This window comes from Drosophila sulfurigaster, chromosome X (assembly GCF_023558435.1).
Source record: "Drosophila sulfurigaster albostrigata strain 15112-1811.04 chromosome X, ASM2355843v2, whole genome shotgun sequence".
NCBI lineage: Eukaryota > Metazoa > Arthropoda > Insecta > Diptera > Drosophilidae > Drosophila > Drosophila sulfurigaster.
Genome location: NC_084885.1, coordinates 20,148,569 through 20,173,841, shown reverse-complemented (window position 1 = coordinate 20,173,841; position 25,273 = coordinate 20,148,569). Strand labels below are relative to the sequence as shown.

General features: G+C 32.7%; 1 protein-coding gene across 1 annotated transcript in view; it reads left to right on the top strand.

Annotated features, from left to right (window-relative positions):
* Positions 1–2,417: 2,417 nt before the first annotated feature.
* The window catches only part of LOC133847757 (neurogenic protein mastermind), a 56,575-nt gene continuing 33,719 nt past the window's right edge, over positions 2,418–25,273 (top strand). Inside the window, exon 1 of the mRNA XM_062282964.1 lies at positions 2,418–3,005. Coding sequence (XP_062138948.1) covers positions 2,508–3,005 — 498 coding nt within the window. The 5' untranslated portion in view covers positions 2,418–2,507. The remainder of the gene's footprint in view (positions 3,006–25,273) is intronic.

The window sequence follows — 25,273 nt, the reverse complement described above, 5'->3', positions numbered from 1 at the left end:
TTTCGGTTTTGCTTTTTGGACAGGGTCGACTGAGATCTGACGATATGATCATGACCCATATACATACAATGTTCATGGAGTCAGCAATGAGTCAGCACTTATGAAATTTCATTCACAAAGTTTCCAAACTGTTCTTCGAGCTTACCAAGAAATTTTGTTGTATTGAATGGAATATTGCAATAATTATTAAAGAATATTCTCGAAAATAAATTATCTGTTAAAAAAAAAAATGATTTATATACAAACGAAAAACTAGACTCGGGAATTCTAGAATTTTCGAAAATGATCTAATGTTAATGTTCTAGATTAACACTATCGAAAAAAATTTCATTAGATCAATTTTTAAAGTAATTATTAGAGTAAATTAATGAGAATTAGATTATATATAATATTATAAAGATTTTCTCGATATAAGAATCTCAAGTAATTTTATATCTAGTCTCTTATATTATTTCGTATAAAATTGTTGAGTTTGCTAGAATTTAATATTTTAGAGTGCAGGGTATTCAAAAGTCGCCATGCATAAAAAGTGTTTTTATTGGCCACACTAAATAACATTCTGATTAGGCATTGTGGTGATTTGATACGAAGTGGAGAATATTCTATACTCTGCTTTCATTGTGTGCAAACAAATGACATATTGTTGATGTTGATGTCGATGCTGTTGTTGTTTTTTAATGGTGTAATTACAATTGTTGTTATTGTGTTGCTGTTGTGGGCCACGCCCTCAGTGCGTTTGAACGCCCACAGCTGGCAATTGCTGCTTGCAATTTGCGCTTCGTTTATTTCCGCTTTCTCAACAACAACAACAACAACAAGAACAGTTATACTAGTTATGCAGTTGTTGTTATACCTTTTGTGCTCAGCACTGTGTGTGTGTGTGTGTATGTGTGTGTACAACAGGGTCATGTCGAGGCAATGCCAATGCGATTGCCCATGTACATACAACAACAACAACAGCTACAATAGCAGTAGCTGCAAAATCAAAAGCAAAATGCAAAGCCAAAGCCAAAAAGCAAAAACAACAATAAGAAGGAGGCAGAAGAATGAATAACAGCAAACAGCAACAACAGCACACCGGCAATACAACAACAACAACAACAAGAAGAACTACAACGAACGCGTGTATTTTGTGCGCCCTATGTCTTGTTTCGTCTCTCGCTCTCTCACTCACTCCCTACTTTACCTCCCAAATGCCTGTGCCTGTGACTGTGCCTGTGCCTTCATCTCTCGCACACACACATACTCTTGTTCATTCACTCACTCTCATGTATGTGCCCAGTATATGCATGTTTGCTGCTGTCGACGCCGCTGCCAGCAGCTGCTGCTGCTGCTGCTGCGTCGTCATCGTCATCGACATTTTGCTGGGCGACACATTTGTCGTCGTTGCTTTCAGTCAAAATAACAAACACAATAACAACAACGCGCGATTTTTGTTTGCGGCAATTTTAATTTCTATATACATACATACACCTACACACACATGTATGTGCATATTTGTACTTTGCTTTGTTTTAAATTTATATCTAGTCTCTTTTTTTTGTGTATTTTTTTTTGGTTTTGTCAATAACACAAATTATTTGTAGTGTGCCAAAACTGCAAAACGATTTTTTTTCCTCTCTTTGGTGTGTGTTTCGAAAACGCAATTTAAAGGGCGCATTGTGTGAGTGTGAGTATGTGTGTGTGTGTGCATGAAAGAGATCTACGAGCTGCGCTTAGAGCCCATCATCAACATCAGCTGCTGCAGCAGCAGCTGCTCAGAGTTGCCTGCGTCGCCGTTAACGTCGCTGCCGCTGTCGCCGTCGTCGTCGTCGGTCGTTGATACAAAATTTTTACCTTGAGCTCATTTCAAGTCTAAACAAACGAAGCAAAAAAACACACGAAAAATTTACGTACTCTACTCACAATACAAAATCTTTAAAAGAAAAGAGCAGCAAAAACAACAACACAACAACAGCAGCAGCAACAACAACAACTGCGATAATAATTAAACAAAAAGTGCGTGCAAAAAAAAAAACTGCGTAAAATTTGGTGCCTAAGGAAAGCGCGTAAAACACACAACAACAAAAAAAAAAAAAGAAAGAAGAAAAACGCAAAATAAATTGTGTATTCATTTAGTGCATGTGGCTGTATGTGTGTGTGTGTGTGAGTGAGTGCGAGAATTACAGTGTGTCTGTGTGTGCGTGTATTGAAAAAATTCTAAACACAAAACGAAAAAAAAATAAATGAAATCAAATCAAAAATAAAATATAAAAGCGAAGCAAAATCGAGAATTCGAATTCGAAAATCGCGTCTTTGTTTTTTGTTATTTTTTTATTAATGTGTGTGTTGTTTGTTAGTGTGTGTGCTTATAATTTTGTTGGCGAATGAAGTAAAGTAAAGAAAGAAAGTTGTAATTTTCGTTTCGCAGCGCAAAGAATAAGAATAGAAAAGAAATACATACGCATGACACAACTACAAATACAAAATACAGACGCCTATGTGTGTATACATAATATACATGTGCAATGCAAAATTGGCAATTGCAAGCGCAAAGCTATCAACAACATTACCAGCAGCATCAGCAACCACAACAACAACAACAACAATTGCAACATCATCATCAGCAGCAGCAGCAGCAGCAGCAACCACAGCAGCAGCAGCTACAACACAGTCAGCAGCAACAACAAATACAGTTACATCAGCAACAACAACAACAGCAACAACAACAATTGCTAGTCGCGCAGCAGCAGCAGCAACCGTTGCCGTTGCAGCTGCAACAACAACATCATCAATTGAGTAGCAACAGCAACAGTTGCAACAATTATAGCAACTATAGCACCTACAACAACAATAATAATAACAACAACAATTGCTACAGCTACAACAACAACAACAGCAGCAACCATCAGCTGCAACAGCAGCAGCAGCAACAACAACAACAAATACAACCACATACCAACAACAGCAGCAACAACAACAATCTTGATGATGAAATTTATTATTTGTTTTACAAAGATTTTTATGTAAGTTTTCCATGACAATAACAAAACTAAAACAACAATCAAATCGAAACATATTTTTACTAATATTCAAAATATTTAAACAATTTAATTCAACGATTTCATCTCACATGACATTCAACACTTGAGATTCTATTTGCTCAATAAATCGCAGCAAATAAATTACACACAAAAAGTTTGGAATTTGTAAACAAATTTGCAAAGCGATTTAATCAAGTGTTAGAGAAATATTTTATTAACATACTAGAAAATTTAAAATTTTTGGCAAGTTTGGAAACTGTCAACATAATAATTTAGAAAACTAAAAAGATATGCATATTTATTGTAGAAGATTAAACATTTAAAATGATGAAAGTTTATCTTAGGCTTTGATGAATATTGGTTTAATTGGGGTACTGAGAATTAAGGTTAGCAACTTAGCTTAACTCAACTTTATTCTACACAAAATTTTTAATATATACTCTATATACATATTTATATATTTATTTTCTATTGATTGCAATATTGAAGAACAATCCCTTAAAAATGCTTAAGTGTACTTTTCAAACAATTTTTTAGCTCTCATATGAACAAAATTTGTATGCCTTATAGATAGAAAAGTATTATAACAAGCAGAAGAAGCAATATATTCTTAATCAGCATCAACAGTCAAGAGGATATAGCCATGTCCGTCTGTCTGTCTGTCTGTCCGTCCGTCTGTATAAGCACCTAGATCTCAGAGACTATAAGAGTTATAGATATAATTCTTTTTCGACAACATTTGTTATGTTTACACGCAACTCAAGTTTGTTTCAATTTTTTTGCCACGCCCATTTCCGCCTGCGTAAAAATCGAATAGCAAGCTAGAGTCGCGAATTTTGGTACAGACAATAATAATTCTAGTATTTAAAATTAGCTAGCTACATATTTTAAATGAAATTTTAATTTTATTTTCATGCAGTTTTAGCATTGAGATTGCTACAAATATTTAAGGGATCTTTACCTGTATATAAGAAGGGTAGAAATAAGGGGAACAGGAGGAAAGAGAAGGAGCAACAACAACAGCAGCTGGTTTAGTTTTCAATGCGATTTCTCGTTGCTGTGGTAATATGCCACAATACAGTAAACACCCGCTAAGGTGAAACCCGACTTTAATTAAAAGCGTATATTTCACACTCGATTGATTTAGTTAATTTTATGCACTCTTATCGTAGAATGCTTATCACTAAATGAAGAGTATGATTATTCAAAACACTCGCTTTCGCTTTCTGTGTGGTTTTTCACTTATCTTCCAAAGAAAACTATGCGAAACGACAGCAAATTTTTTTTTGGAATTCTTGGAATACATTTCATTGATAAGACGTGCGATTTTTATTTTTAGTTTGCACTTTATGAGATCACAGAAGTTATTTTTATAGCACACCAAGTACTTGACAATTATTATTGTTGTTGAGTGGTGCAAATAAATTGCAGATAATAAGTTTGCTACGATTTCGGATACAATTTTTGGGAGGAATACTTGAAAATATTTTAACAAAATTATGAAATACTTGCGAATTATTTTTGGCAGCATTAATGCTATTTTTAACATTTCTTAAGTATGTCAGAATCGAAAGATATGTGTGCCATAGTTTCGTGTGATCCATTTCCTTATTTCTGTTTTTTTTTTTTTTTTGTTTGCCAGCTAAATTGTTTTAAGCTGTGCGTCATAGCGTTGCGCCACTTTAAGCATGACAAATTTTTGTTGGTTGAGGGGCCAGGCACCTAATAAACATTTTCTGTCTGTTTATCTGACTGTCCGTCCGTTCGTCTGTCCGTCCGTCCGTCCGTCCGTGTGTGTGCGTCACCGGCTGGTTTCCTGTTTTTAACCCCCTCGCATTATATATTATATTTATTTGTATATAGTATACATTGTGGCAATCAGGCGAAACCGAAGGACCAAGGCGAACAAAAAAAAACAAACTGAACAACGCAACCGAACAATCGAATTCCAAACTTGCAACTTTTCGGTTAGTCACTTTCTGTCTTCTCTATATAGCTTTAAGTGCGTATTAGTCAGATCATCTCTCTCTCTCTTTCTATATCGCTCTATCTCGATGCATTTCAATGTCAATGTCAATGAAATAAAATGCATAAATATACAAGTATCTCAGCGTTATGTGCAACACCCAAAATGAGAGATACATTTATGTATTTTACATGCTTGCCAAAAAAAAGAAGAAAAATATATATATGCGTCATCTTTGCAGTATAAATATTTACATACAAGTCGCGATGGCTGAACTTTATATACACATACACGTATTTATATTATATAGCCACATTACGACTACCAAGCATTACCATCACCACCTGCTCTCTCTCTCCCTCTCTCTCTCTCTCTTTCTGGCCAATTTGGGTGGTTGATTCACCCACGGTTTTCTATTTTTTTTTTGCGATTTCCAAAAAGGTTTCTCAAACCCTTTTTAAGAAATTCCATTTGGTGTCTTAAACTTAATTTTTATTTTAACAATTTGTGTTTGAAAATGTTGTTGAATTAAATAAAATATACATACTTTACTAGTATTTTCATATTGTGTACTTTTATAGTATATTTATAGTTCATAGTATAGTTAGACAATAGTATGAAAATACTTTATATAAAGATAAAAATACTACTAAAGTGTACTATATAAAAATAAAAGTATACATGCTGTAATATATGCTAAATGAATATACTAAACATACTAGTATGGAGTATGTATTTAGTATATTCATACTATACTTTTATATTATACTATGTATTTTTTTTTATATAGTAAACTTTTATATTACAGCCTTATTCAATATATGGTATTCAATAATAATAATAAAAAATTATATATTATTATGTTTACAATATAGAACAAGGTGTACATTTAGTATTTTAATATGGTATAATTTTATTGCATAGTATAAATTCAATTTTAAATAATATGGTATATTTTTATACTATTGTCCAATTCAATGTCGGTCATTTAATTTTTTGTAGAAATATAATATAATATTTTGTTCTCATATATTTTTTTTTATATAGTATATTTTTATACCATTATGTAGTTTAAATTTTCTAAGAAATTTGATAAATGGTATCAAGATGCTTCACGGATATTTTCATTAAAATGAAACATAAATGAAGGCTCCATAATAGTATTATTTAATAATTATTACTACACGAATTTCACCAGCTTACAAACAATATTAAGAAACCATTATTCCACTTAATAGAAAACATAAAAAATAGATAGATTTCCAATTCTTGATACACGTATATTTAACATCAAATTTAGTAATATTTGAATCAAATGAAAATCAGCAAAATGCCGAGATCGATATAAGTATTTACTTATGCTATTTTGCTTTGACTTTGAATAATTTCCAGAAATAGCATTTAACTAAATTGAGTTTAAGCATTTGGTGATCTTTTCCGATTAGATTTGGCTGCTTCGCAAAAAAAATGCGCAAAAATGTTGTTGTTGTTGTTGGTGTCCATTTAACACCTACTAAATAATTGGGCATAAACAAATTGCGGTGCTTGGTGGCTTTTGGATTGTGTTTGGTTAGTTCATGTGTCTTGTTTGTTGATGATTCCGTTCGCTTGATTAGCTCAATGTCATTTCAATCAATGAATGCCACAAACACACACACATAGATATATATGTATATATAAATATATATATATGTATATATACTAGACTAATGCAAAGCTACTTATAAAAACCGAATCGAACCGAAGCAGAACCTGGGCGACGATGCCACGTGATGATGATGATGATGATGATGATGATGACGATAATGATGATGATGATGATAATGATGTTGATGATGATGTTGATGACGATGATGATGATGATGAGACAAAAACGAAGCGAACCCAACGTAAAATCGTCGTCGTAAAGAAAAAAACAAACAACACACAAACCAAAAACGTAAAACTGTTGTCCGCTCTATATAGTAAACCTGGATATAGTTGTCGATTTTATTGTTGTTGTTGTTGTTGTTGCTATTGTTGTTGTTGTCTATGTGCAGGCATTTTCCATTTGGACTTCGATTGCTTTTCTGTTTTTGGGGACAACAGCAGCTGCTGCTCTTCTCTTCGATGCGCAGTTGAAGCCCCTGAAACTAACCCCCGTCTAGTGTTGACTACCTCCCCCCACCTACAATCCCCTCTCTCTTCTCTCTCGCTCACGCTCTTTCCACTCATTTTGAGATACTGCGTATCCGTTGGATTGTGGCGAGTTTTGTTGTAAATACGAACACGAACTCGAAAGTCGACGCAAAATATTCAATGCGTAATTAACATGTCGTCGTTGTCGACCAAAAACCAACCACCTCTACACCCCTTCACACACACAGCGATACACACACACACACTCACACACAGCGACACACACACATACATTTGCCTTGGCCTTTGCAATCTAATTTCATTTATTTGCCCTTTTTTGGAAAAGTATTTTTGGGTTTACGTTTCAATGTTTGTTGCTTCAAGGGTTGTTGTTCTCCTCTCATCTCGTGTCTCCATCCTCCATCTTCATCTTCTCCAACGCCTTTTGTTCTACTTCTATTGCTGATGTTCTCCTATTTTACCCCTCGATGTTGTGAGTACCCGAAAAAAAAGAGAGCAATTGGGCAAAACTAGAATCAGGAGACGAGAAGCAAGCAACGTCGTCAGTCAGTCAGTCAGTCAATTTTTACTCATTCAATTATTTTCAATGCACGCTTATAAAAATATACAAATACACACAAGGTAATAGGCACACGCACACACTCACAGATACAGATACAGCTACAGAGATACTTTGCATAGATACAGATACAGATACAGATACATAGAAGTCAGCAGCTAAATAGCTACAGATACGCAGAAATGAGTACAATAACACACATGCCACTCTGTTGTATATAGATATACCGATATACACATATATATATATAGTATATGCATGTTTGTATCTAGATACACACACACACACACATACATTTCCGTTCAGTTTTCCCCATTGCCAAATGACGTACGACAAATGTGTACGCAAAAGGTACTTTATCTATCTATCTATCTCTATTATCGCCTCACCAAACACCCAGATAATAGATACACGCTTGTGAAACATTATTAAAAACTACTGCAATAGAGGAATTTAGGAAATCGCATTCTCAGAAAAGAAATGCTCTATATAAAGTAGATCAACATAAATGCAGAAAATTCCTGAATTCCTATTTTGAACCAACTTTGAATCATAGATGGAAGTTTCTGTGTTTTTATAGTACACAATACTTAATAAAGAAATTAAAATTGAATCTATCAAGGTTATTAGGTGTGGTTCAACTTTGCCAATATGCTGAAATTGAGATTGTAAATAAAATAAATGACGAATGAAATGAAAATGAATTCAGCAAATTTTTTCAATGATTCCTGAGAATTTGGTTCTGATCGGAGAAAAAATTTAAAAGTTATCAAAGAAGAACTTTTGTATGGCGAATTACACCTTATAATCTGGTATATAATCCGGTATATTTTTACCTCTATGGTAACTTTCTAATTGAGTACCTTATCGATATACCATCTGTATATTTTAGTATTTTTGTGGTATATTATTTGGCATATTTTTAACTCTGGTATATTTTAAATGTAGCATTTCATCGATATATCAAATTTGACATCGGTATATTTCAGTATTTTTGAAGTAAATTATTTGGTATATTTAAACAAAAATACCACACTGTTTTGCTTTTAATCAAAATGGGTATCGGGTATTTCACAGTCGAGCACACTCGACTGTAGTTTTCTTATTTGTTTATCTAGTTGAAGTGTAAGAATTTATACAGACAGTTAAAGTAGCTGGTTGACCTTCAATTTCAAATGGATTGAGGACTTCAGATTTATTTTCAAAATATTTAAGGTAATTGTAGCTTAGTATTAAATTGTGTAAATAATAATAAAGTCCGATTTATAAATATTATTGCGGTCAGATAAACATTGTCAAAGTTATTAAAGAAATCCTTTTGTATGGGTAAAAACGCCTATTTACTAAGGATCTTAGTTGTTTTGGCTGACAATCTGGTACATTGTGCCGTCTATGGTATATTTTGAATGTGGTAGTATATTGATATACCAAATATACCATTTGGTATACTTTTAGTATTTTTTTGTAGTAAGGTTCTTAGTTGTTTAGGCTGACAATCTGGTATATTTTGCACTATTTAGTATATCTTGAATGTATTACCATATAAATATACCAAATGATTTGACTTTTTGTTTAGTATTTTTGTGGTATATTTTGAGTCAAACACAACGCAAGAAGTATTGATTGCATTTGCCAGTTATTAGTTGTAGCTGCGCTTTCTTTCTTCTATCAACTTTGGCGTTGTCAAAAATATGCCCCATGAGCCCCATTTGCTACTCTTAAGTTCGCCTAGACTTGACTTGACTCGCGTTGTTCCTGCCGCTGTTATGTGTGTGTGTGTGTGTGTGTGTGTTTGTGTTCCACTAACGTTTCGTGTGAATCTGACCTCGTGCAAAGTACAAAGCTACACATTGAGAGATGCACAGAGATACAGCTACATAGACACACACACACATACAGTTATATATACGTGTGTGTGTTTGTTTGTTTTTGTTGCGTTTTTATTCAGCTCTTTTTTACATAAAAGTAAAGCCCAGCAACAAGATAGCTACAGCTATACTAAGTATATAACGACATAATGCAAATACATAGAAAGCTCTTATATACACGCGCACACACACACATACAACTCTCTCTCTCTCTCTCTCTCCTTCTCACTCTACATTCTTTTTAATTTTTCTTCGCTTGGGCGAATGTTGTTTGTAGTAGCCCCTTGTTAAAAAAAATTAAAAAACAAGAAGAACGCAAGAAGCTGAAGCAGCTGAAAGAAACCCCTTTCCACACACACACACACACACACACACTCACACACACATACAATGATGAGGCAGGGACACAATTTGCGGCGCATCTGTGTGGCAGTTAGCGCCTACGAGAAGTGAGCGCAAAAAAAACAAGCGTATAAAAAAATGTTGTGCCGCCTCTTCGCAGTGCGTCATGCGAGTACAGCGAATATTACCGTATCCCTTTTCTCTCTCTCTCTCTCTCTCTCCTTCTCTCTCTCGCTCTGCACTTGCAACCCACACTTGCCCCACACAACAAAACGTGCAGTGCGAAATGTGAATTAAAACTCTCGCATACTGTGCATTATAATGCACAATAGATAAGCCCTACTATATCTTACAGATACAGAAATAACGCATCTAAAATGTGACAATCGACAATTGCTTTATAATCGCCTTCTACTTTAGGATTTTCCCTATTATTTACATTATATTTTATTTTTTATTCGTTTTTATTATGCATTTTTCGATGAAATTGTTTCTCATTTATATTTGTTGTTAATTTTTCTTTGTTTTATTATATTTTATATCAGAAATATTTTTATTTGTTGTTAATTTATTTATTTTCATATTCTCATTTATATTTGTTTTTATTTTATTTGTTTATTTCTTTACATATTCTCATTTATATTTGTTGTTAATTTTTCTTTTTTGTATCATATTTTATATAATAAATATTTTTATTATATATTTTATTTGTTGTTTTTCTCTTCATATTCTCATTTATATTTGGTGTTAATTTTCTTTTTTTTTTTTTGTTTGTTAAATTTTATATCATAAATATTTTTATTTTGTATTTTATTTGTTGTTAATTTTTTCCTTTTCATATTGTATCATATACATATATTTTTTTATTATATATTATTTGTCATGCATTTGAGTTACATATTTTCTTGTGCTATTTTATATTTCTCATTTTTATTTATATTTTATTTGTTATTCATTTTCAATTTTATTTCAATTCAATAATTTCTTAACATTATTTTTATTTTTCGACAATCTAAATAAATCAAAAAAAAAAAAAATAGAATTTCAAAACAATTTTCATGTACATTTTTTTGGTATTTTTTTAAAGTGTATCTACTAAATATTGTGGTAAATAAAATAATTATCGTTAAGGTAAATTACAAAAAAAAAAATAAAATTTACCATAGTTTTTACTTTGAAATTAAAAAAAAAATATATATACATGTATTTCACTAAAATCAAAATTAATTTACATAAACAATCATATAATAATATTGAATCAATATAAATTCGTACGCAACTCGCTTGCAATTTCTCGCAGTGCATTTATGCGCAATATTAACTGGACTCCTGTGAGTCATGCTACAGGTTAAGCAATTCAATGTTGAAGCATTTTTAATTTCACTTCATTCTCAACTTGTCCTGCTCACGCACTCACACTCACACTCACACACAGACACGAACACACACTGACAGTCTCTTTCTCACTTGCGTTCGCTTCGACGCTTCTACTCGAGTTTTCTGCTGCTGCTCACTCCTTTGAGACGGTTGTCATAGCTTCATGTGTTTGTAAGGTGCAAAGCGGGGTGGAAGGTGCAGAATGGAAAAAACCTCGCCCACACTTTTATATTTTTTGTGTGTTGTATTTGTTTTACATGCTTAAATTTTGCATATTATCAAATTGCACACTCACACACACACACACGCACTGCGACAGCTTCGACTTTCAGCTGCAGCTTCAGAGCTTCCATTTGGAGACTTTGCTCTGCCGCTGCCGCTGCCGCAGCTGCTGCTGATGTTCAAGCAACGGCTCAAAGCTTCGAGTGGTTTCCAAGCTGACGCACATGCGTAAGCTGCGCTGTCGACAGCGGGCAGCAGCTGCATTCGCAGCGACAGCGACAGCGCGACGATTGCACGTCGCCAACGTCGCTAGCAACCAATAAACTCGCACACACACACACACACACACGCATAAGTATGCTCCTCGCGAGCACAAAAAGGAACAGCAATAAGCAGCTGCTGCTGCTGGCGCAGCTTCTGCCTTCTGTCGCTGCTGCTGCTGCTGCTGCTTCTGTTGTCTCGGTCGCGTTCGCTGTCGCTGTCGCGGTTGTCGTTGTCGTTGTTTTTGCTGCTGCTCTTGCTCTGTCGCTGTCGCTGTTGCTGTTGCTGTCTGGTTGCTCTGCAGCATACAAAAGCTTTCATGCTGAGGCTGCCGAAACCAAATCAATCCACCCGACAAGTTTGTCACTAGAGACCAGGCCACACACCACACACACTATTCACAAATAAGAAAGGAAATAATCATAGGCAGCTTAATTAAGGGTTTCGTTTCTATCAAATGCCCTTTTTAAGGTGCACACATATAAATAAATGAATTTAAATAAAAAAACAACAATTTAAACTATTTATATGGGTGCTCTTGAACTCCCATAAAAATCATAGGGACTAAATAAAAACGACTAAAAAAGTGTGGTACAAAATTAGTATAAAAAATATGTACAAGCAAATACTATATATTTTTTATTTATACTTTTTTTTAATTTATTTATTTTTGAAATATAATTTTTTTTTTTTTTTAGTTTTTTTAATTATTGATTTATTTTGTTTATTTTTTTTAACTGTTTATTGGTGTTAATTTATACATTAAACATTATTTATGATTATTATTTTATATACTTATGTGTTTATAATTATTTGCTATTTCCTATTAATTAAAATTATGTTTTTTTTTATTATGGATTAATATTTTAAATTTTTGTGTTTGCTTATTTTTAAATTTATTTTATTTATGATTATAATTTTGTATATTTGTGTGTTTATTAGTTTTTTCTATTTCTTATTTAATTTAATTTTCTTTTCTTTTTATTTCTTTTTGAATTGTTTTATCACTTTTTTTAATTTATATATTTTTATTAAGTTAGTCATAAGTTTATTTTATTTTTTGTTTTTTTTTTTAATTTTCATATATATATAAATAATTTGTTTCATCATTTTTCTATTTATATTGTATGTTGAACTATTTGTATTTTATATGATTTATTTAGGTATTTCGTAATTTGTAGTTTATTTATTTATATTATATTCATTTCTTATATATCTATATTTTTTCTTGATTTTTTTTTATATTTATTTTTGTTATTCATAATTTTTCTATTTGTTTTGTATCAAGATGATTTATTGAGGTATTTTGCAATTTACGTTTCACTTATTTATATGTTACTTATAGTATATATATTTTAAGTAAATATGTAAAATTAAACAGCTGATTACTCTTTATTTTCCCTTGGCCATGTTTGTTGTGCTATATTAGTTGCAAGTTGCAAGCATCGCACAATATTGTTATGATAAAAACACATTTCTTTAGCTGCAAGTTCTTGAATTCAATTTGCTGGCAAGTTTAATTGGATTGCGAAACTTTCAATGGTACCTGTAATTTTCGTCGGTTGCTTGAATAACTACCAAGCTCTTGTGTGTGTTGGTGTGTCTCTGTGTCTGTGTGTTTGTGTGTGCGCCTTGCTTGTGCCTTTGTGTTGTCATCGTCTTTTGAGATTTAACTGCTTACGCCATGGACTCGAGCAACGAGCCTCGAGTCTTTGGGTAGCCTCATCTGACAGTTGTTTGTGTTGTTGTTGCTGTTGCTGCTGCTGATGTTGATGTTGTTGCTGGGGCGCTTTCCTTAAAAAAAAAAGGAAAAAGAAAAGAAAAAAGTTGTGTTTTGTAGTTGAGCCTTGTGTACAGTTGTGAGTTGAGTTGAGTCCGAGTCTCCGAGTACATTATGTATGTAAATAAGCGAGCGTACATACGAGTGTATCTTGTAGATACAAATACAGCGCAAAGCGGCGACAAACTGCGACCAGCAACAACAGCAACAACAACAACAACAATCGCAATTCCTGTCTTACGTTTTTTTGCTATTGCCTCTTTGCTGCAGATACATAAACTGCTCTTTTTCCTTTGGATTTTTTTTTATGATTTTCCATTTCATTATCTTTGGCTTTGGCTTTGGTTTGTGCCACGAAAAGTTGCATAGGCAACTGGCCCGAAAAGTTGCGGCACTCGTTGCGGCCCCGGCTCCGAATGTTCATGCATCGCAGATACATTTCAACATTGTTGCCATGCTGGCTACGTTGTTGCTCTCGCTGCCTTTTGTATCTAACACCACTGAGAGAGATACTACAACTAAATGTTATAACAAAAAAAACAGCAAAAAAAAAAAAGAAAATACGAAACACATACACAAAAAATCAATATATTCGCGACGTCGTCTGAGCCAAAAGTTGTTTTTTTGTGTTCAAAAGGCGAGAGATGCATAACGAAAAATGCCCAAAACGACGACAAGAATGGTTTTGCGCGGGGGCGGAGCAGCAGCAAAGCGAGAGGGGAAGGGGGATAGGTTAATGTGAATGTGAATGTGAATGGGATTGGGTTTGGGTTTGGGTTTGCAAATGGGGAATGGGTTCTCTTCGTCGTGCTTGTCGTTGTTGTCATGCCTACGAATTTGCTTCGTTTTTTTCCACACTTCTTTTTTTGGTTTTTTATCTGTTTTTGGTGTGTGTTCGTTCTTCATTTGTTGCTCTGCTTAACGCTCATTCGCGCATTCATTTGTGTATTCCACTTTTTGCAGTGCTTCGTCTTTTGTTTTAAATATTGCTGGTGTTTGAACACGATTCGATGGCATAGCCATAATTGCTCTCAGCATCGAGTACTGAGTACAGAGCACACCGAGTATCGAGTATCGAGTACATGCGAGTCTTGCACAAGATGCTGCGTAATGGCCAGCGACCTCCTTTACTCTCAATCTCCATCTCTATCTCTTTCGCTTTTGCTCTTTGCGTCTCTGTCTCCTTTGGAGTGCAATTGTTGAGGGGGCCAAGTTAGCCCAAACGCTGTCTGCAAGTCGATAGCAAGTGATAAATCACTTGAAAGGAAAGCCTGTCGCTGAACTGTCAATGATATCGATAGTTGAAGTAGCTTGATGGCTTTACTGACTACCGTTAAGAGTAATATCGATAGCTTTAGCAAAGTGAAGCAGTTGTTAATTGGAAATATACGAAATATCTATAGATAGACATTTGGATTTGAATTCATAGATTTTCATTGCTTTAAGCTTTCTCGATAAATAGATTGTATGTTATCGATGTTTCGTAGATTGTCAATATCGATAACAATATCTAGCTATATTTCGTAGCATTCCAATAAGGTTTAAACTGCTTTATTTTGCTAATAAAAATCTATGAAATAATCATCTATCCATCGAGTACATGTATCTATCTTTTTATATATTTATACCATAATCGATCGATCTACCTATCGATAACATAAATACCTACAGGCACGGCATAAATGCATGTAATTTGACATTTTAAGCATAATGAAATCTATCGATAAAGCATTATCGATTACCAGCAATATGTATATCGATATCTTTTGCATAAGCGTATGCGATATACAGTATAAATTGATCAGTTTAAGCATTGTCGATAAAACGCTAACATTTTATCGATTATCAATAACTCGGTACACCTATCGATAAAGGCAAATCGATAGTTTTAGTTAATAACTTGACAAAAATTAAGTTTAGATTTGCCATCAGGTGCAGAACAGACAATCGCAATAGCGTTATCGATAAATCGATTATCTGGTAATCACAAGTGCTATCGCTGTCAGGGTAATTAGGCAACTACACACACACACACACACATACATAACTATAGTGTGGTAATAAAATCGATTTTTCTGTTCTGCCCAGCAAAAGTCGAGAGCATTCTTGTGTCGTCTGGCAATCAATCGAATCGATTAGTCGATAAGCTGTTTACCAGTTTTGCTGGGCTCCCTTTGGGCTTGTTTTGTCTTGCAATGTGTCGATCCATTATAATATGAACATTGTTTCTTTGGTGGCTATTTATAAACAAATGAGCATGTGGTATATAAGTATAAATATTTAGCTTTGATTCGATTACGTTGACGTCATTTAATTGATACCACACAATACACTGGGGCATAGTAAAAGTTATAGAAATAAATAATTATTATTATTATTATTATTATATAATAACAATAATAGTTGAGAATAACAAAAGGGGGAACCAGAAAATTGCTGCGAACAACAAAATGTCAGCAGCTAATGTGATTTATATGCACAACTATGAATGTGCTTTACTCGTGTGCACATAAATAAACAGTTACGTTTACATATATACAAACAGATATCGCATATATATATAGAGATATACATACTTACTCCGTTAATTGTGTTACAATTGCAGCAGCAGCGAACACAGTTTTGGATTTGTAAATCTAAACTAAATAGAATACCCATCATTACCCTATAAATGGGGTATATCAGCTGCGATTTTTAGTTGATTTCATTTTGATAAATGCGTATTTCCACAGCAATTAGAATTATAACAAGTAAGAAAGCTACAGTCGAGTGTACTCGACTGTGAGATACCCGCTACCCATTTTGAATAAAAGCAATATATTTTGCGGTATTATTCTCAAAATATACCAAATATATTGGAAAAATACTAAAAATATACCGAATGGTATATGTGGTATATCGATAAAGTACCGCATTCAAAATATACCATAGACGGCTCAATATACCAGATTGTCAGCCAAAGTAACTAAGACCCCTAGTAAGTAGGCGTTTTGCCCATACAAAAGTATTTCTTTTATAACTTCGACAATTTTTTTTTGATCGCAACCAAATTTTCAGGAATCATAACTACTATAGTTATTAGTATATATACCAAAATTCGCAACTCTAGCTTTAAAATTACGCTTGTTATTCGATTTTTTTGATTTGCGGGGCGGAAGTGGGCGTGGCAAAATTTGAAACAAACTTGATCTGCGTGCAAACATAACAAATGCTGTCGAAAAAAAATTATAGCTCTATCTCTCGTAGTCTCTGAGATCTAGGTGTTCATACGGACAGACGGACGGACACACAGACACACAGACGGACAGACGGACATGGCTAGATCGTCTCGGCTGTTGACGCTGATCAAGAATATATATACTTTATAGGGTCGGAGATGCCTCCTTTTACCTGTTACATACATTTCCTGTCGGCACAAAGTTATAATACCCTTCTACCCCATGGGTAGCGGGTATAAAAACTTAGAATATGCACATATTAATGTGTATGATATGCATATATAAAGATAAAGTTTATTTGAAAGAATTAAAATATAGTCGAATGTGCTCGACAGCGACATACCCTCTACCTATTTGTAAGACAAGCAAAACAGTGCGGTATTCGTTTTAAAATATACCAAATAAATATACCACAACATACTAAAATACACCAAATGCATCATTTGGTATATTTATATGGATACTACATTCAAAATACACAATAGAATACAATATTTTGTATTTTGTAACCAAATTGTCAGTTGAAGAAACTAACACTAATATACCCTACAAATACTGAAAATGTGTCTAATTTTATATTTGGTATATTTATATGGGTAATATATATTGAAAATATACCACAGTGCAAAATATACCAAATTGTCAATTAAAGAAACTAACACTAATATACCGCAAAAAATACTGAAAATATGCTAAATTCTATATTTGGTATATTTATATATTACTACATTAAAAATATACCATAGAGTGGAAAATATACCAGATTGTTAGCTAAAGTAATTTAAACCCGGAGTAACAACAAAATGTTCACAAATTACAAATTACATAGACTATCGGTATTATCGTATATACCAAAACTCGCTTCTAAATTTAGCGTGTTATTAAATTTTTTAATGATTTGCGTGGTATTAGAATTCTCAATTGTTTTCCAATTTTGTAGCTTAAGAAAATAAATGTAAACAATGAAAAAGCAGTTACATTTCACTTAAAAAGATTTACTTCTTTTCTGGTCTAAATTTTTCAATTTAGAATAAAAATAGTTGAATTAAGTTTCTTAATGCCAGAATATCCAAATTTTGGTTCTCAAATTCAAACTAGTGAATAAATTGCAATCGGGTTGATCGGTGTGTTCAATTGGATAACGAGTAATTGCAAGTCGAGCAGACTGAAGTGCAGCTCTCTCCGTCCCTCTCTCTCTCTCCCTCTCTATCTATCTCTTTCTGTTTGTCTTTTGTGCTTTACCTTTTGTTGCGACTATTGTGACTATTATAATTTGCCAACACGTTTCGTTCAGAGCAGATCAACGGTGAACAACGAGCGACTAACCGACCTCAGACCTTAGTCTCTAGCCTAACCTTCCCCTCTGCAGCCCCCTTTTGAACCCCTAACTAACTGGCTCTACTTATTGTTGTTGTATGCATAAAGTAAATATGTTTATTTAGCGCTTATCAGTTGACTGTGCTCGCTATTTTCACAGCGGTTTCTATTTATAACGAGAGATACACTCGCTACATACCAGCGAGTACGTATGTATGTGTGTGTGTGTGTGTGTGTATGGAATGTATGTATGTTGTGTGTAATACAATTCAATTCCCCATTTTTGTCGTCGTCGTCGTCGTCGTCTGAGAACTGAGCAAATGGGCAGCCAAATAAAGCGAGAAATAGTCGACACTCATAAATAAGTTTCAATTGGAATTGGTATTAGCGTCAGCTGCTGTGTGTTTGTGTGTGTTTGATTTGTTTTGTTATTTGTAATATAGTAAGTAAATTACTCATACGCCGCGTTGTTTTGCAATTGTAACCCAATTGAAATCATTTGTGTATTTGCATTTTGTTAATTATTGCATGAGGCCAGCCAACAACAAATATGCGCATTGTATCTGTAAATTTGTATCTTTGTATCTGTAAAACGCTTAAATGTATCTGCGTTGGTTGTTGTTGTTGTTGTTGACAAGTGCAGAAACTGGTTTTCAATTTTTCTGTTTTCTGTTTTCATTTTCATTTACTTTTATTTCATTTTACATTATTTTATTGCGATTTCCATTGTTTTTTGATTTTGTTTTTTTCTTTTGTGCTTTGCGCTTTTCGCAACATTAGAGAAATAGAGGACAAATGGAGAAATCGAATGCGAGCGCGAGTCTTTCATCATTAGCAAACAACTTTTTTGCAATCACTTTGCTTCACTCGCGAGCAACTCAAATAAGAGAAACGACAAAGCTAAGCAACTTCTCTTCCCCTCTCTGTCTCTCTATCTCTCTCTCTATCTCTCTCACTCTGTATGTATTGCATTAAACAAAATCCTATAAGTCTTAACTAGAGGGAAGCTAATACGTTTCTTATCGAAACTTTCTAAACAATTAGTGTGAAGTGCATTTTGCGATCAGCGATCAGCTTCAATTGCCAAATGTGTCTCGGTTTCCCTTTCATTTTTCATTATATTCCATATTTTAAATTTTCAACATTTTCAAATTTCATTTCTATATATTCTATATATTTCCAATCAAAAACATTTTCAGCACAGTTTCTTTTATTTGATTTTATTACAATTTTATTTCTAGAAATATTTCCAATCAAAAACATTTTAAGCAAAGTGTTACTCTTATTTGACTTGATTATAAATTAAGCCGCATTGTCAAATATTATCATTTAATTTATTTAATCATGTTCTTTATAATAATCTAATAACCACAGTCAAGTATGCTCGACTGCGAAATACCCGCTACTCTTTTTGAATTGAAAGCAAAACGGCGCGATATTATTCTTAAAGTATACCAAATTAATATGCCACAAATAGATATACCATTAATATACCAAAGCCAATAGATGGTATGTTCATATATTGCTAGATTCAAAATATACCATTAAGTGCAAAATATACCAAGTCGATGGTCAAAGAAACTAACACTAATGTAACTCAAAATACTTTACAAAAAAAACATGCCAAATTCTATATTTAGTATATTGATATAGTACTAGATTCAAAATATACCATTAAGTGCAAAATATACCATATTGTTTTTGCCAATCAAATGTGTTTCTATAAAAATTTCTTCAGTCTTATTTTTTGATTTACTCATTCATATTTTGTTTATATGGATTTATTAATTTATTTATTAAATATTTGTGTAGTTAGCTAGTTCTCAAACTACATCTCTGACTGTTTTTAAGGACATTTCACTGTACTTAGTGAATGATCGTTAAGCAATTGTTTAATTGCCATAGATAATACAAAATGAATCACTTTGAGCTGTTCAACAATCTTTATATTATCTCAATCGAAATTTAATGGTGAAGAAAAGAGTTTTGCGATTTGCAATTTTTCTAGTTTACACAATTCTTCGCTGCTTATTTTTTGTTTACAATTTCAATTGCACATGCAATTGCACAAGGCATGCATTGGTGTGTGTGTGTGTGTGTGTGTGTGTGTGTGAGTGTGTGTGTGTGTGTGTGTGAGTGTGTGTGTGAGTGTGTGAGTGTGTGAGTGTATATCCAACTGAGACCCACACACATTTCGCTCGCTCGCTCTCTATTGCTCTCACTCTCTCCTCTCCTCTCACCTCTCTTGCCTGTCAATTATAGTACTCCCTCTCTCCGCCTGTTGTCTTCTCTCTCTCTCTCTCGCTCTCTCCGCTGCGCTTAATCCAACAATTGCAATCACAGTCAAAGCTTTTTGATTTTAATTGTTTTTTCTTTTTGTGCTCTCGTTGCTCGTGTTGTTGTTGTTGCTTTTATTGTTTTTCTTTCGCGTATTTTGCACTTGAACGACTTTCAATTGAATTTCGTTTCGTATTTATATAATCTGAGGCGCGTTCGTTCATTTTTATGCATGTATGTGTGTATGTTATAGTATATATATATACTACTATTCCATATAGCTGCACATACTTATCTATGTATATCATGTGCAACAAACATTCACACACACACACTCACACACACACGTATATCTGTGTCGCTTAGCCATAAACAAGGCAATTTACATACACACAAAACAATGCACAGTCTTTATTGAATTGTTGTTGTGATTGTTGTTGATGTTGTTGCTGTTGTTGTTGTTGCCCCATTTGTCATGCCATGCAATCAATGCCCAAACCAAAAATATGCAATGCGCAAAATTTGTATGCGAAAGCAACAATTAAATGCTTGTGTAGCGAGCATGATCGACTTGCAAATACCCTTCTCAAAATAGTCCATCACTAAAATTCACTAAAATTTAAAAGCAAAAGAAATGAAAAACATTATTTGGAGAAAATATAAATGACATTTATATATTTTGATATACTTCTTTTAAATTTTATTTTACTTTTACTTTTAATCTATAAATTTAGAGAAAAGCACAGGGAACATAATTTCATTGAGTTCTAGGGGAGAAAAGTTTGTACAGTCCCACAAAACCCCATAAAATACAAAATCCCAATTGAATTAAAATATAAATATAACAATAATAAATAAATGTTATATTAATAAATAAATACTGAATTAGTAGTAAATAAATATAATAATAATATAAAAATGTGCGTAAAACTTTAAGAACTTTACTTCAAGAGTAAATCAAAAGTATATTTTTGACTGAAAAATAATAAATGAAAAAATTTAATATCTAAAATATCGAATTTCAAATACAATAATATTTTACACAGTACAAAGTAAACATGCAAAAAATGAGCAGGAAATAGTTTATTTTGTCAGCTACTTTGTTTATTATGCTATCTGCAACAGTTGCAATCAATTTACAGAGTATGGCAATAAATATGCTTCAAAGAAACCGAAACTCGATACACATCACAAAATGAACTGCAACTGAACTGAATATATGTTATTGTGAATTTATCATCGCACTTTTATATGGTTTTACACAATATTCATTTCGTAGAAAATTAAGTCTAAAAATATCCATTTTGTTTAGTATGTTAGTATGTTTCTAATGCGAATATTATTATTGTCTTCTTTCTCATTCTAGGTAAGTTCTGTTTCCTTTCCTCACTGAACAACAAAATGAATGCTGCGATCGAAAGCTGTGGTGAATCAGTTTTCAGTTTGTGAAATGATTCACAATGTTGTATGAAAGATGAGCTCAAGAAATTTGTTTGTTGTTTGGTTTTCACAACAAAAAAGGAGTTGCAAGTATGTTTTTAACAAAATGTATTTTATAAATAGTTCACCTTCGTTTTTTCGGTGTTTTTTTTTTTGTGTATTGTGGGGCTAGGTCAGATCGTTAATCGTAATGAATACTTTATAGCGAAGCGTGGAAGAGCAAAAATAGAGTTTGAGTTACGAAATGCTTGCGCTAAATTCATGACAGCGAGCTATTTTAAATGGATATACCATATATGTATGTATACGTATAAAAATGTATTTGTATAAATATACTGTATATGTCAAAATATACTTTATATGTATTAATATACTATGTATGCATATATATACCGTATATGTATACAAATACTATATACGTATAAATATACTATATTTGTATAAAAATACTATGTATGTATAAAAATGCTATATATGTATAAAAATACCATATATGTATAAATATACTATATATGTATAAATATACTGTATTTGTATAAAAATACTATGTATGTATAAATATACTATATATGAATAAATATACTGAATTTGTATATATATACAATATATGTATAAATATACTGTATTTGTATAATAAAACTATGTATGTATAAAAATGCTCTATATGTATAAAAATACCATATATGTATAAATATACTATATATGAAAAAATATACTGCATTTGTATAAATATACTATATATGTATAAAAATACTATATATGTATAAATATACCATATATGTATAAATATGCTGTATATGTATAAATATACTATGTATGTATAAATATACTCTACGTGTATAAAAATACTGTATGTGTATAAATATACTGTATATGTATAAAAATACTATATATGGATAAATATACTGCATTTGTATAAAAATACTATATATGTATAAATATACTATATATGTATGAAAATACCATATATGTATAAATATACTGTATATGTATAAAAATATTACGTATTTATAAATATACTATATATGTATAAATATACTATATATGTATAAATATGCGACATATGTATAAATATACTATATATGTATAAATATGCTACATATGTATAAATATACTATATATGTATGAAAATACTTAGATATGCGAAAGAGTTTTTGCTAGCTCCTATTTTAATGTGCTTATTCTATTCTCTCCCAACTAATTCAATCTGTGGTTTGAATTTATTTCGCTATTCGCAATTGGAATGAAGTAAACTTTAATCAAGTTATTCACTCTTTAATGCAGCTCAGTTTTAATACAGATCGTGTCGAAGTTGTATTTATATCGTTCTGCCATCATCTTTTCTTCGTTCATTTCTTTCTCTTTTTTGCTTGTCATAATCACTTGAATGGAATTTCATAAGTAAACAGTCAATTACTACTAATTGCTAATGAGAGAAAGGGAAACACGCAGAGAGCGAGTGAAAGAGAGAGAGAGAGAGAGAGAGGGAATTTTTCGCCAGTTAATAACTCATTACTCATACGCAATGTGCGCCAAATACACAGAAAACATGGCTGCTGTAAACTCATGTTGTGCTTTGTTGATCTCACGTTCTTTCTTCACAACACAACTGCAAAATGATTTCATCGGCATTCGCCATTCCGCATCATCATCATCATCATCACCATAATCATCATCATCATCATTGAATTTGTCACATGATGTTGCTTTCGATGCTTCATAAGCACACAATTACGAATCGCATTCGAGAAATATCGAGATTTGTCAGTCAAAAATAAATCTATTCTCAGTGGTCACATTTCAATATCATAATGCTGAAATTCTGCGACTTCCTTGCGTATTTCGAATTACAAAAGTTTACCGCAAATTCTAAATTGAGATTCAATAATTCGAAAATATAATGTTTATATAAATTCAATGTCAAACACACAGATTGCAAATTAAATTATGAATAACACTAAATTACTCTTCATAATAAACAGAAAATAAAGTAATTACAAATTTTGTCAAATACATCACAATTAAGAACCTTCGAGTCTTCCAGTTTTCATATTTCCTTTTTGGCACAAAATTAACAGTTTTTTAAGATATTTCAACAAATAAGTAAATATAACTATAATTTAAATAAACCACAAACATTTGAAGCTGAATTTTATATTTGGCGTATATTAAATTCTTAGGCGTTTCTTTTCTAATTTTGGCTAGCAACAATTCAAGGCAGTTAAAAGCTTAAACACTTAAAAGAAACACTCAACTCTTCTGTTTTTTTCTATACTGAAAATAAAAAAGTTATACAATCCAGTTTTTGGTTTCAGTACTCAAAATTTTGGTTTACAAAGTGCGTGACGAACATGAAAATCTTAAAGTTAGAAAACACATTTCGAACTTGTTTCAGTGTTGAGCATTTGTCCAACTTTTTGATATGTTGTTAAATACAAAAATTAAATATAAAATAGAGCTGAATATTTTATTGTTTAAATTGAAATTAATTCAATGTTTTTGCCACACATTAAATTTATGAATTTATTAAATTTATGTTTGTCGAAGATGACTTTAAACTAATTTTTGGTTAACATAAATTCGAGCATTTTGATTGCTTAAACATGCTGAAAAATTGGTTTCTGTTAAAATACTTTTTTTTGTTTTGTAAAAATATATATTTTTGTTTTAATAAGTGCCTTAAGAATTGAAGTTTCTTAACTGTTGAAAACTTAACAATATAAATGAGAACTTTGTGAGTTGCAAGTCGCTTAGTCAGCTTAGATGATTGTTCAAGGCTCTGTTTAGTTTTTGCTACTTTTTATTTATAGAATAGTATTTTGTTTTTGTTACAAATCAATATGTCGGGGATTGCTCATTGCTGAGTGTGTGTGATTGTATGTATGTGTGTATGTGTGTCTGTATGTGTGTGTGTGTGTTTGTGTGTGTGTGTGTGTTGTTATGGCCAACACTTGAAACAAGCACAAAAAAAAAAGGGCTAAGCGTTCATTTTGAATTGCGCACGGAAAAAGCGAGGCGAAGGCAACAAAAATGTGAGCGCTCTTAATAAATATATGTATATACTACGTGTGAGTGTGTGTGTGTGAGTGGGCGTGGCACGAGGGGGGCGCCCAAAATATTGATGAGGCAAAGGCGAAAGAAGAAAGAAGGTTTTAACAACAGTCTCGACCTACGTGTCAGGCATAAAAGGCGAAATCGGTTGCGCTGTCTGTTTGTCCTCTGCCCTCCTGACTGTACATGCATATATATATATATATACAGATATATATATACATACGCAGATATATACATGTGTGTGTGTGTGCCTTTTAGCCATTTCTTTCATTGCCTCAACTGACTTTTGTACTATTGGCATTTTACGGGCACGCCAAAATTCCGCCCTTAACCCAACGCGAGTCACCCCGAAGTGCCTCCCCCCCCGCTGCCCCTGCCCCTGCCCCTTGCCACTTGCCACCTTCCCCTCTCTCTCTGCCCGCTTGCCGAG